This window comes from Danio rerio, chromosome 4, assembly GCF_052040795.2.
Source record: "Danio rerio strain M-AB ecotype USA chromosome 4, GRCz13ab, whole genome shotgun sequence".
In the NCBI taxonomy this organism is placed as follows: domain Eukaryota; kingdom Metazoa; phylum Chordata; class Actinopteri; order Cypriniformes; family Danionidae; genus Danio; species Danio rerio.
Window position 1 is genome coordinate 32,678,207 of NC_141024.2, and position 13,717 is coordinate 32,691,923.

Here is a 13,717-nt window from a genome sequence, read left to right on the forward strand (position 1 = left end):
TACATGAGTTACTTTAAACATACAACATAGATTTAATAAACAGCTACATTACATACACGATAAGTATGAGATTTCTCCCAATTGCCCCCACACCCCCCTCCTTTTTATTTATTTATTATTTTTAATATATATTTTATATATAACTTCAACACTAAAATGGAGGGGGGAATTATGCCACTGGCTCACAGTTGGTGCAGGGCAGAGTACCTGTAAAGGTGGGCCAGTTGCGATGGTCCCATCGTATCTTGCATATAAGTATCTATCTGTATCCTTGCTGACTATTTCTGATGTATCTCTGATTTTGTGTTGTGTTCTAATAAAAAGAAAAACAGTTTAAAAAAAAAAGGAGTCCATATTATGGGTTTTTGAAAATGCTCTTCCATGTAGTGTGTAACAGCTCTAAGTGAAGTGATATATCCAGCTAAGGCTGAATCTGTAAGTGTACAGTGTTTAAAACTGTTGATTCATCTATAAAAGAGACGACTCAGTGCTTCAAACGAGTTGTCTTGAGTCATTAGGTGTTTCGCAAAGACGAATCTATGCAATGCATGAAGTCGTGGACGTGTACCCCATATCTAGAGCAAGACCAGCATTTGTGGTTTAAAAGTGCGCATTGCAATGCTTATTGACGATAACCCGTCTTTTTTGCCCTTTATTTCACCTCGCAATTAATTCTGGTCTAATTCTAGTGACCGGTTACAGGAGGCCAGTGCCGCCCCTCGGCTCTTTGACACACCTCCAAGTGTTTCAACTAGGTCCGGTACTTGACCTAAAATAGGTCTGCTTGTGTTGTTTCTCCCTCTTTATATCATAACGCCGTGTCCAAGGCCAGCTCGGCACATATATATTTTTTTAAAAGATGGCAATTAATTATGGAAGTTTTCACTCATAAGTAGAACCGTCTGAAGCTAACGTTAGTACGTGTGGTCTCACTGGGAGAGAGGTACTTGTACAATTGTTAAATACAGTTTTTATGGACATACTGGTCTCTTCATTACCTAGCTGGCACGTTTTAGAGCCCTTTCCCTTCGACAGACTGATGTGTCACTTTTGACAGAGAAAGTTGGGAGGTCCGTTAAGCTCGCATTATAGCCTGAAAACAGACAGAGCAGCTTCAGGTCTCAGTTTGTTGGTGCGATGACTGACAAATTTTTCTGACTCAAAGATCTCAGTGTAATCTTCCTCCAAAAAATGATCCCTGCATACTCGAGCCTCTGATCCTATTAGAGGGTTTTTCCTTTTTTCGCCCTTGCAATAAAATCTATGATAAACACCCTATTTTCTTCTAAATGGTTATGTTTAAACATGTTTGTTATATATTTTTCAATAAAGTGGAAATTGGTCTACAAAATAACATAAACTTGACAGAGTGCTTCATTTCCCTTTTAGTACAGGGAACAAATGCTGTAATTGTCCTTTTAACTACATGGAACACACTTCAACACACTAGTGTATACTTGACCCAGAACAGAGAAAACTACAGCAGCAATTTTATTTGATTGAAGATCAAATTACTACATTTTTCTATAAAGCATCAGCTATACATTCACTGAATTGCAACAGTTAGTCCTCCCCCTCTGCAAACAGCAGTAAAGATGCTAGCCTGTTTTCATCTGCATTGAACCCTGACGGTAGGCCAATACCATGCAAAGTTATTTGTTGATAATGATGTTGAGACATTGATGGCTGTGGTGAGATCGACGAGTAAACATTCATAAGGTAAGTAGTGTATGGACATATATTTTTATATTGAATTGCAGATTTAAAATACATACAGTATACAATAAGGGTTCATAATTTCACAGGTTGTAAACCTTTTATTCAATAAACACCCCATATAAAACCCAAGCACTGAATAAGAGTACTAATGTACTTACGCAGGTGCATGTACATTTGCAGGTTGCATTAGGTTGTCACCCCCCTTACATAATTCTTTATATTTACAATATTTAAAGAAAAGTACATCGTAAACTCAATATACTCAAATGGTTCTTTGCGTGTTGAATATCTTATTGTTACCCCCTTATTACCCAAACATTATGGTTTGTTCCTTTGCAATTTAACAAGAAGTACACCGTAAATTCAATATACTTACACTGTACTTTTCATGTTGAATATCTGGTTGTTACTCCCTTACTGCCCAAGCATTACAGTTTGTTCCCTTTATATCTACACATACGTTATTTATGCTTAAACTATACGTACAGAAATGTGAACCGTTATTTCACTGTACTTACGTGGTAATTTTCGTGTTGAATATCTGGTTGTTACCCCCTTACTACCCAAGCATTTCAGTTTGTTCCCTACTTCCTACAAATACATTAATTATACTTATACAATATGTACAGAAAAGTACACCGTTATTTTACTGTACTTACGCGGTACTTTGCAGGTTGTAAAAGAAAGTGTTACCTAAAATTCTTCTCACACTAAAGCACATATACTCGTTCACATCAGTGTGCATCTTCATGTGTTCATTAAGGTTTGCTGATCGGCTGAAACTCTTCACACAAAGTGCATGCGAATAGTTTCTCTTCAGTGTGTCTTCATGTGTTTATTAAGGTCTGATGAGTTGCTGAAAGTCATCCCACACCAAAGCTGCGGTCACTACACTGCAAAAAATGCTTTTCTTACTTGGATTTTTTTGTCTTGTTTCTAGTCTAAATATCTAAAATTTCTTATATCAAGAAGCGTTTTTTTTAGACAAGCAAAACATATTGCCTTGTTTTGAGAAATACTATGCCAATATTAAGTCAGTTTTTCCTTGAAACAAGCAAAATAATCTGCCAATGGGGTAAGCAAAATAATCTTGTTCTTTCTTTTGACATAAGATTATTTTGCTTACCCCATTGGCAGATTATTTTGCTTGTTTTAAGGAAAAACTGACTTGATATTGGCATAATATTTCTCAAAACAAGGCAATATGTTTTGCTTGTTAAGAAAATTCTTCTTGATTTAGGAACTTTTAGATATTTGGACTAGAAACAAGACAAAAAATCTAAGTAAGAAAAGCATTTTTTGCAGTGTAGAGTTTGAGCATGCAAAATTCTGTATGGTGCTGCAAAAAGGGGTGGGATTAAACAAGATGATTAGACATTAAAAAGGTGAGTGATTGGTCCATATTTTAAATTTTTGTCCAGAGAGGTCATGTTTTGATCTTTGACTGGTCTCACACAGTCAAGTGATGCGATTTCGCAGGTCAGAGTTCACCAAGCTTGAATTTTGCAAAGCAGTGAACTGCAAAACTTGAAGCCAGACGTTTCCTGTCTGACGCATTTGCGTGCGTATAAATAGAAGTCTATGGGGAAAAGTCCAGTGTGACCACGGCTTAAGTGCAGGTAAATGGTTTCTATCCAGTGTGGATCCTCATGTGTATATAAAGGGATGATGATTGGCTGAAACTCTTCCCACACTGAGTGCATGTGAATGGTTTCTCTCCAGTGTGGATCCTGATGTGTTGATAAAGGTTTGATGAGCAGTTAAAACTCTTCCCACACTGAGTGCATGTGAATGGTTTCTCACCAGTGTGGATCCTCATGTGTTGATAAAAGTTCGATGAGCAGTTAAAACTCTTCCCACACTGGGTGCATGTGAATGGTTTTTCTCCAGTGTGGATCCTCATGTGTAGATTAAGGTGTGACGATTGGCTGAAACTCTTCCCACATTGAGTGCATGTGAATGGTTTTTCTCCAGTGTGGATCCTTATGTGTTGATTAAGGTGTGATGAGCAGCTGAAACTCTTCGCACACTGAGTGCATGTAAATGGTTTTTCTCCAGTGTGGATCATCATATGAATCTTAAGATAGCCTTTTCTTTTAAAACTCTTTCCACATTGAGTGCAGGTGAAACGTTTATTGTCCTTCCTTTTCAAAATACCATCAGTCTGTAAATGAGTTTTTTCCTCAATTTTGACATGATGTTCCTCTTCTTTACTCCTCTCATTCTCTTCAATTAGGTCTGAAATAAATAAATAAAACATTAGTTTTCATTTAGTCTTAAAAACTCTCATCAAAAGCTGAAAAGTGAAAAGACACTGGAAACATTGGCTACACACACTATAATTTTGATGCACATTAAATGTAAAATAAATCAGATCATATTTTGTTTGGTCCATTAACGTGTGCACATTTAAGCAGATTCGATTCAATTCATCTTTATTTATCTAGTGCTTTTACAATGTTAATTGTGTCAAAGCCGCTTAACATAGAAGTTATAGTATATGTACTCTATGCACAAACTGCTGACGTATTTCCAGTAGAATATCAGTCAGGTTCTTTACGTCCGCATAGCGTGTTCTACAGCTAAATCGAATAGCGGCGAATCCTAAATGCATCAGAGCATGGCAAAGAAGGGAGATTTACTCTTAAATTGATGAGGATCTAGTGCCAGCGGATGTCCAGCATCTGGAAAACCATTATTGTTCAGTTCCAGAACCCATGGTAGTTGATTAATACACCAGATCAGGCTGACAATCTCCGTAAAGAGGTGGAGTGACTGAAAGGAGACTGCTTCGATGCTGTTTTTGGTAATCGGGCTGCAGAGAGAATTTGGCGGAAAACTAAAAATCCTGCACAGCTCTTAACATACCAAACTCTTCTGTCCTCTTTCTCAGCTGAGGTTACTTCTGCAAAGCAGACATATTACCGTCTGAAAATCAACAATGCCACTAATCCTCGCCTACTTTTTAAAACATTTTCCTCCCTCCTCTATCCTCCTCCTCCACCCACATCCTCCACACTTACTACTGATGACTTTGCTACATTCTTTTGCACCAAAACTGCAAAAATCAGTGCTCAATTTGCTGCACCTACAACAAACACGCAAGGTACATCACCAACACCACACACACTCACCTCTTTTTCTCAGCTCTCTGAGTCTGAGGTGTCCAAACTCGTGCTATCTAGCCATGCAACCACCTGTCCACTCGATCCCATTCCCTCTCATCTCTTGCAAGCCATCTCTCCTGCAGTCATACCAACACTGACTCACATAATAAACACATCTCTTGACTCTGGTTTATTCCCCACTTCATTTAAGCAGGCTAGGGTAACCCCACTGCTAAAGAAACCCAACCTGGACCATACGCTACTTGAAAACTATAGACCAGTATCCCTGCTTCCATTCATGGCCAAGATTTTGGAGAAAGTAGTGTTCAATCAAGTCCTGGACCTTCTTACTCAAAACAATCTCATGGACAACAAGCAATCCGGCTTTAAGAAAGGCCACTCAACTGAGACTGCCCTGCTCTCGGTCGTGGAGGATCTCAGACTGGCTAAAGCAGACTCTAAATCATCAGTCCTCATTTTGCTGGACTTGTCAGCTGCTTTTGACACTGTCAACCACCAGATCCTGCTATCTACGCTTGAGTCACTGGGCGTTGCGGGCACTGTTATACAATGGTTCAGATCTTACCTCACTGACAGGTCATTCAGGGTGTCTTGGAGGGGAGAGGTGTCCAACCTACAGCATCTAAACACTGGGGTACCTCAAGGCTCTGTTCTTGGGCGACTTCTCTTCTCCATCTACACGTCATCTCTAGGACCAGTCATCCAGAGACATGGATTCTCCTACCACTGCTATGCTGATGATACCCAGCTATACCTCTCTTTTCATCCTGATGATCCCTCGGTTCCAGCTCGCATCTCAGCCTGCCTGTTGGATATTTCACACTGGATGAAAGATCATCATCTTCAGCTGAACCTCGCAAAAACGGAAATGCTTGTAGTTTCTGCCAACTCGACTCTACACCATAACTTTTCAATCCAGATGGATGGGGCAACCATTACTGCATCCAAAATGGTGAAAAGCCTTGGAGTAACGATTGATGACCAACTAAACTTCTCTGACCACATTTCTAGAACTGCTCGATCGTGCAGATTCGCACTCTATAACATCAGAAAGATCCGACCCTTCTTATCTGAACATGCAGCTCAACTCCTTGTTCAAGCTCTTGTTCTCTCCAAACTGGATTACTGCAACTCTCTAATAGCTGGGCTTCCAGCTAACTCTATCAAGCCTCTTCAACTGCTCCAGAACGCAGCAGCACGAGTGGTCTTCAATGAACCTAAACGAGCACATGTCACTCCACTGCTAGTCCGTTTGCACTGGCTGCCAGTTGCTGCTCGCATCAAATTCAAAGCTCTGATGTTTGCCTACAAAGTGACTTCTGGCCTTGCTCCTTCTTATCTGCGCTCACTTCTGCAGATCTATGTGCCCTCCAGAAACTTACGTTCTGTGAATGAACGTCGCCTCGTGGTTCCATCCCAAAGAGGGAAGAAATCACTTTCGCTCACGCTCACGGTCAATCTGCCCAGTTGGTGGAATGAACTCCCTAACTGCATCAGAACAGCAGAGTCACTCGCTATTTTCAAGAAACGACCAAAAACTCAACTATTTAGTCTCCACTTCACTTCCTAATCTGCTATTGCCTCTCTGAATATCACACTAACTGTACCCAAAAAAAAAAAAAAAAAAAAAACACTAATACTAATACTTCCCTTCTTAGACTTTACAGACCTGAAACTTGCCTATAGCACTTTTTATTGTTGCTCTTAGTTGTGTAAATTGCTTCCTTGTCCTCATTTGTAAGTCGCTTTGGATAAAAGCGTCTGCTAAATGACTAAATGTAAATGTAAGGTAATGTTATAAAGTTCTAACAGTACAGTTAAAATATGATGTACTAGAATTTAACCCAGATAAAAGTACTAACAAGTTGTAATTGTGTTTTATATTAAATAATATTAGGTTTTTAACTATCGTTTTAACAAAAGTTAAAGATTTGCATTAGTCAATTAACTTAAGTTGCATGTTTTTGGACAGTGGGAGGAACCCGGGGGAAACCCACGTAAGCACGGGGAGAACGTGTAAACTCGGCACAGAAACGTTCGCTGGGTTGGTAAGGACTAGAACCAGTAATGTTCTTGCTGTGAGGCAACAGTGCTAACCACTTTATCACAACTGAGGTGTCGTGGACGCCATCCTCTCTATTCTGCCGCCCTAGGCGCGGAAATAACTTAGGCAGCGAGGAGTTAGGGAGGTGCTGGGTCGCGGACATAACCGAGGACGCGGGTGTTGAGGGAGATGTCGCGCCTCTCTATTCTGCCACCCTAGGCGGTCGCCTAGGTGCCTCTATGGACGCGCCGGCCTTGCTCCTGTCACTCCACCTTACAGTTAGCAATGTTCATACTAATGGATATTGTTTATTTATTTATTTTTTAATGCCATAAAAGCAGCATTGGCTATATTCATGGCAAAAACATATACTAATAAATATACAATATATCTAATCATAAAGTCAAATCTGTTTCTTAAAAAAAATGCATTGTAAAAAAAACAAAAACTATACAAGAAGCAGCAACACTAAAAACAGTCACATACAATCTTTTAGTTTGATTAAAGATAAATACTCTAAAAGTGCTCCAAAAGGCACCTTTATTAAACATTTCACTTAAAATATTTCTCGATTAAAAACGTTTGCTAATGTCATTAAAAAAATCCACATTCTATTAAAATATGTTTTATCGTCAAAATATTCTTACACAAGTCACAAATAGGTTTTTCATCCCCTCTCAATAAATATGCGTGTAAGTCTTGAGTTTCTGATTCTACATCTTGTATTTACAACCTGGTCATGTCTATTTTCAAAACGTTAGTTATTTCTTTCATTTAAATATGGATGCACTTCATGCCATTTGTTATTCTTACATTCATTTCATTCCATTTGCCATTTCTCGTTAATATACTGTTTTAAAACAGGTTTAATATCAGACACAGGAATTTTACATTCTGTTATCTCCAACTGTATGGCTTCCTTAGCTGCTTTATCTGCACGTTCATTTTCAATGAATCCCATATGTCCAGGTATCCAGCAGAAAATAATATCAAAGTCTTTAATCTTTAAAAGGTCCACTTTTTCTATAATGCTTAAAATCATAGTATGATCAGCATCGGATATTCATAAATTCTTCCTGATAAACATTTGGGTGGATTTCCCTTTTATAAACTGAGACAGGTGCATTATAATAGATGGCTTTTTTTAATATATCAAGGTGGTATAGGGCATACATGCATCGTTGTTATTATATCCAGATTATTATCCAACTTCTCCAAGTGAATTTTCATTCGAATTCCAAAAGGTCTGATGTATCTAGGTCTGGCTTCACATAGGTGCTGATATTGAGGGGGGAAAACTGTAGAATATGCTGGATTGTCTTTATTAGCTTTCAGCTTGACTGCATATTTAAGAGCCAGTTTCAATCTTCTGCTGTACAGTGACATTTCTCCTGCTGCCGTGTGTAAACTTTGAATTGGAGAAGCCCTGTATGCTTCAAGAGCAAGTCTCAGTCCTGTATGATGTACTGTATCAAGCATCTTTATGCATGATATCCTTGTAGATCTTTCCCAGAGATGGGTTGCGGCTGGAAGGGCATCCGCAGCGTAAAAACGTGCTGGATAAGTTGGCGGTTCATGCTGCTGTGACAACCCCGGATTAATAAAGGGACTAAGCCGACAAGAAAATGAATGAATGAATGAATCCTTGCAGTTCAGTAAACTATGCTTCCATAGTCTTAAGAGTATCGCCCAATCTGCAACCCATTTGATATTGGCTAAAACGTTTATAATATTCATTTCGTAATACTTTAATATGAGGAATAAAAGGCAAATTGTCAAAACTCATTCCTAGGAACTTTACCTCTTTCACAACTTGTACATCTAAAAACAGCTCTGGATCTAAATGAATAGATCTTAAAAGACAAAAATGCATGCTTGCAATTTTTGATTTAGAAAATGTAAAACCATTTAAAACTGACCAGTCATACATATTTGAATTTGAGGCAACGCAGTAGGTAGTTCTGTTGCCTCACAGCAAGAAGGTCACTGGTTTGAACCTCAGCTCAGCTCAGTTGGCGTTTTTGTGTGGAGTTTGCATGTTCTCCCTGCGTTTGTGTGGGTTTCCTCTGGGTGCTCAGATTTCCCCCACAGTCCACAGACATGCGGTACAGGTGAATTGGGTAGGCTAAATTGTCCGTAGTGTATGAGTGTGTGGATGTTACTCAGAGATGGGTTGCGGCTGGAAGGGCATCTGCTGCTTAAAAACGTGCTGGATAAGTTGGCGGTTCATTCCGCTGTGGCGACCTCGGATTAATAAAGGGACTAAGCCGAAAAGAAAATGAATGAATGATGAATGAATGAATATTTAAAATTTTCTCTCGATTTGATATTTTTCCCTTTATAACAAATACATCTATTATCAACAGTTAAACTATGAAATATATTATTACCAATAACATTTACAATATTATTAATTTTAATACTAAATAATGAAAGTAAATACTGATAGTACTAAATACTGATAGTAGTAAAGTTACTGATAGTATACTTCCTTGGGGCACTCCTGATTCTTGTATATGCAATTCAGATAATATATTTTAATATGAACACAAAAAACTCTATTGGATAAAAAAAAAATGTACAATAAAATTAGAAATGACAAATTTCCTCTAAAGCCCATCTCATGTAAATTTTTAAAATACCATACCTCCAGGTAGTGTCATGTCATGTCAAAAATTGCTACTATGTGTTCTTTTTTAATTAAACCATCTCGTACAAAAGATTCTAATCGTATAAGAAGTACTTTTCCCTCTTCTAAACCCACACTGATATTTATTAATCTTCTGTTCTTTTTCTAAAATCCATTCCTATCGATCATTAATCATTTGATTTATTGTTTGCAAAGGAAACTGGTAAGTGCTGTTAGACAATAATTATTTAAATGATCTTTTCCTGGTTTAGGTATTGGTATAATAATAGCTACTTTCCAAAAGGCTGGTATTTCTCCTGATTTCCAGATATTGTTAACTTGACAAGATGCAGAAATGCCATCTAAAAAGGTGACCTGCTGTTTGTCCAATCAGGGGCATTGAAAACATAAATATACAAATAACAATGTTAACTTGGGATTTACGATTGTGAAACGTCTGTTAATGAACACCAGGTATAGCATGAGCAGTGTGAAACGAGATTACAGATAATACAGGATTCTGTTTATCCAGAGTTAGAATAACCCAGGGTTAACAATTTCAAGAGTCAAAAGCCCTTAGATTAGCATCAGCTCTGAGGATAAACAGAGCACAAAGACAAACAGCGATGTACATAAATTGTCAATCATGTCATAGCAGTGACCTGATCACATTTGCTATTGTTTTAGAACTTCCAATTATATTGTCTATTGGGGAAATGATCAGGATAAATAAACATCAGAAAATGGTAAAACTCAGGGGGCGAACTGGCCATAGGGAGCACCAGGACATTTTGCAGTGGCCTGACGGTCATTCTGGCCCGCTATGCCCCCAACTTATCATAAACATTGTGCTTCTCTCCCCAAACTAAATTTAGTAATAAAAAAATTATCCCTAACAAAGTATGAACGTACAATTATTAAGCACATTATAAATGTGGTTGTATACAGCATATGTAGCTGCAGTTATAAACGGTTTACTAAGGCTTATTAATGTAGAGTTAATGCTAAACAGATAATGAATTCATTATTTACTAATGCTTAATAAATGGTTCATAGTGTGTTATTATAAAGTGTTACCGAATTATCTGTTGTCTTAGACCCGACTCATGGGCGAGAATTAATGCTATGAAGTCTTCCCACTCTGACTCTTTATCCCTCCTTTCTGCCTTATAGCCATGCTTAGTAAAAGTAACACCATCGTCATATTACATAAACTTTACATAAACTATGAAAAACTCACTGTGTGCCGACACCTCTGCACAAAAGGCTGTTTATTCGGTTTCATGGCGCATGAGCGGCGCTTATTTTATCGGCGTGCATGCTAACAACTGGGATTCACACAGGAGCGTGTGTGTGAGGTGCGCGGGAACGTTTTTCTGTACGCATGCATAAGTTTGCTTTCACAAGCGTTGTTTCGGTTGCACAAAGAGAATAACAAACTTGCACATGCTAAAGATGCCAAATATAAATGGCCCCTAATGTCTTTATTCTGGGATTGCCACTCTAAATTAATACATTTGCATAAAGTAATCGTATCTCAATACTTTCACTAGGAAACATTTTTTTTGCCGCCCCCAGGAAAATCCCACCCTGGGCAATCGCCCACATTGCCCATGTCTAAATCTGCCACTGGCAATACTAAACATTATTGTTCCACAATTATTTGTTTGTTTTGTCCCACAACATCATATAGTTTAGAATACTGTACAATGTTTTATAATAATTAATTATTTTAATGTCCATTTCATTCAGCATGTTTAAACTTGGGGCATCCATGTTTTCTGACATACTTTAAACCAGTTACATTTAAGACTTTTAATGACCATTATGTATAAAATTTTAGACTCATAAAGGGCTGAAGGGTAAAGAATTTTTCAAATGGCCCAGATTTTGTATTTGTCCTATCAAAAAATATATATAATGTTATTATTTTAGATATTTCTTAGCAAAAGATTTTAAATGTTGTGTAAAAAAGCAAGCTTTACTTGTATCCATACACTTTTTTCCAAAATAAACTTTATTTTAAAAAAAAATGACCAAACGTTTAAAAATCATTTATTCATTCATTTTCTTGTCAGCTTAGTCCCTTTATTAATCCAGGGTTGCCACAGTGGAATGAACCACCAACTTATCCAGCAAGTTTTTACACAGCGGATGTCTTTCCAGTCGCAATCCATCTCTGGGAAACATCCACACACACACACACACACACACACACCCATACACTACGGACAATTTAGCCTACCCAATTCACCTGTACCGCATGTCTTTGGACTGTGGGGGAAACCAGAGCACCAGGAGGAAACCCCTGTAAATGCATGGAGAACATGCAAACTCTATACAGAAACGCCAACTGAGCCGAGTCTCGAACCAGTGACCTTCTTGCTGTGAGGTGACAGTACTACTTACTGCACCGTTTTAAAAACTATAATAAACTAAATTTATGCACAACAATCTGTCCAGGTAGATGTCCTCAGCAGTAAATACATGGAGCACGTTTAAATGTCATGTTAATGTTATTGTAAGAAAAATAATTAAACTATTATGATAGAGTTAAAATGACCTTTTTGAATAATAAAAAACAGTTTTTAATAATAAGACTTTTTTAGGCCTAAAATTTTGATTTTGGAATGTACGACATTTTAAGACCTTGTGGAAACCCTGTTTAAATACAATAGCCCTGGTAATTAGTTATCATAATAATGATGTAATTCTTACTCAGGTACTATCTGTAAGAACAAGCAACAAGTACTAGAAACAAGTTTAAACCCATAAAGAAGTTGATGAAAAATGGGAATTGTGATCAACATGACATATGCAAATGGAAAGTACTAAATCAACACCATCCCTGTATTAGCAGATATCTTCTATGAGAATACTGTAGGTCAAATATTGTCAGCTTAGTTAAACTTTTAATTTATTGTTTTTATTTGTTTTATATAGCACCAGTGCTCAGGGACGCTTTTCCAACAGTAAAAGAACAAGAAAAGAAGGTTAAAAAGGTAAAGAAAATGGGAGACTATAAATACATAAAATGAATGACAAAAGACATGAGAACAAGTGATGAAAGAAACTCATTCCTGTATTTCAATGAGTGCTTATGTGCGTTTAGGAGAACTAGGCAGCACACTCAGGGCTGCAAGATGGATTTAAAATAGTATTCTTATTTTTCAAATATATGTGAATGAGGATCAAATGACTGAGTTGGTCTTTGAGTATAAAAACCAACCTGTTTGTTCCTGCAGATCTTCCTGTTTGACTGTGAATGTTTCTTCAATCTTCACATCTTCACTCTCCTCTTTAATAAACGCCATCTTTATAACAGTGTGGAGATCAGTTGTTTCAGCAGGAGTTTTTCTCTGCGTTTGGAAACTTTATCCTATTTAAAATAAAAAAACAATAAAAATATCCTGTTTAAAATAAATAAAACAATGAACAGAAACAAAATCTCTTCAACACTTGCTTCAACAGTTTCTTTATATGAGATTCATTAACAAACAGAAATCAGGTGAGTCCGAGCAAGAAACAATAGCCACAAATGAGCTGATTAAAACTAGTAATTTTACTCCATTTATTATATATAGTAATGTACATTTCGAATAGAATATTATGCTATTTAATAAATTAAACATTCACTAAAATACTTATTACACACTTTACTGTTGCTTTATTAAAACTTTATTTAGGTATGTTCTTAATTGTTTTGTTTGTTTGAGTTATTTTATTGTCTGCTTACAGCAACGTTGCAGCACTTATTTGCACAAGACAAGAATTTCCTCTCAGTGACAAATAAAGTTGATCCTATCTTATTCAATAGACCTTACTGTGAGTAAAATAGTACTTTGTTGTATAAAGTGTTAAAATAATATTGTCAACAGCAGGTACATCTAGCATTAAACGAACAACCTGAAATTTTCATCTGTCGGTTTACATCTGTGTAAAAGCTTTACAAACAAACCTTTTTCCAGTTGAATCACAATGCGGGAGCAGCGCAGCCTTATGATGTCACACCATCACGCCAAAATAAAAGTCTTTTTTTTTTTAGCTTTTTTTTCCCCCACTAACTCTTAGTCATGACTTATTGATAAATTTCTCCCTCGTTTTGCACTTTTTTTACTTTATCTGCTTTCTGTACTATCACTATTTGTGTCAATTGAATAAACCCATTTACCCCCTCTAGATATTTGCCTTCAGGTT

The 13,717-nt window shown here is 37.2% G+C and overlaps 1 protein-coding gene across 2 annotated transcripts; it reads right to left on the reverse strand.

Moving 5' to 3' along the window:
• Positions 1-1,478: 1,478 nt before the first annotated feature.
• LOC137490848 (uncharacterized) lies at positions 1,479-13,508 on the reverse strand. 2 transcript variants are annotated; one of them, XM_088650049.1, is made up of 5 exons: positions 13,479-13,508; positions 12,750-12,899; positions 3,023-3,957; positions 2,338-2,607; positions 1,479-2,195 (listed from the first exon to the last, which is right to left on the reverse strand). In XM_088650049.1, the coding sequence occupies exons 2-3, from the start codon at positions 12,832-12,834 to the stop codon at positions 3,350-3,352; spliced, it is 693 nt and encodes a 230-aa protein (XP_088506175.1). In that variant the 5' UTR covers positions 12,835-12,899; positions 13,479-13,508; the 3' UTR covers positions 1,479-2,195; positions 2,338-2,607; positions 3,023-3,349. The 2 variants fall into 2 exon arrangements, with proteins under 2 accessions (XP_088506175.1, XP_088506176.1); XM_088650050.1 differs by having other exon boundaries at positions 1,716-2,783; positions 2,888-3,957.
• Positions 13,509-13,717: the final 209 nt, after the last annotated feature.

What these genes read in the sequence shown, in the direction of transcription:
- LOC137490848 (XM_088650049.1), bottom strand. Translation starts at nt 12,834, where the DNA reads ATGGCGTTTATTAAAGAGGAGAGTGAAGATGTGAAGATTGAAGAAACA. An exon ending in AGATCTGCAGGAACAAACAG is followed by an intron (nt 3,958 to 12,749) that starts GTTGGTTTTTAT and finishes TATTTATTTCAG; the next exon opens with ACCTAATTGAAGAGAATGAG.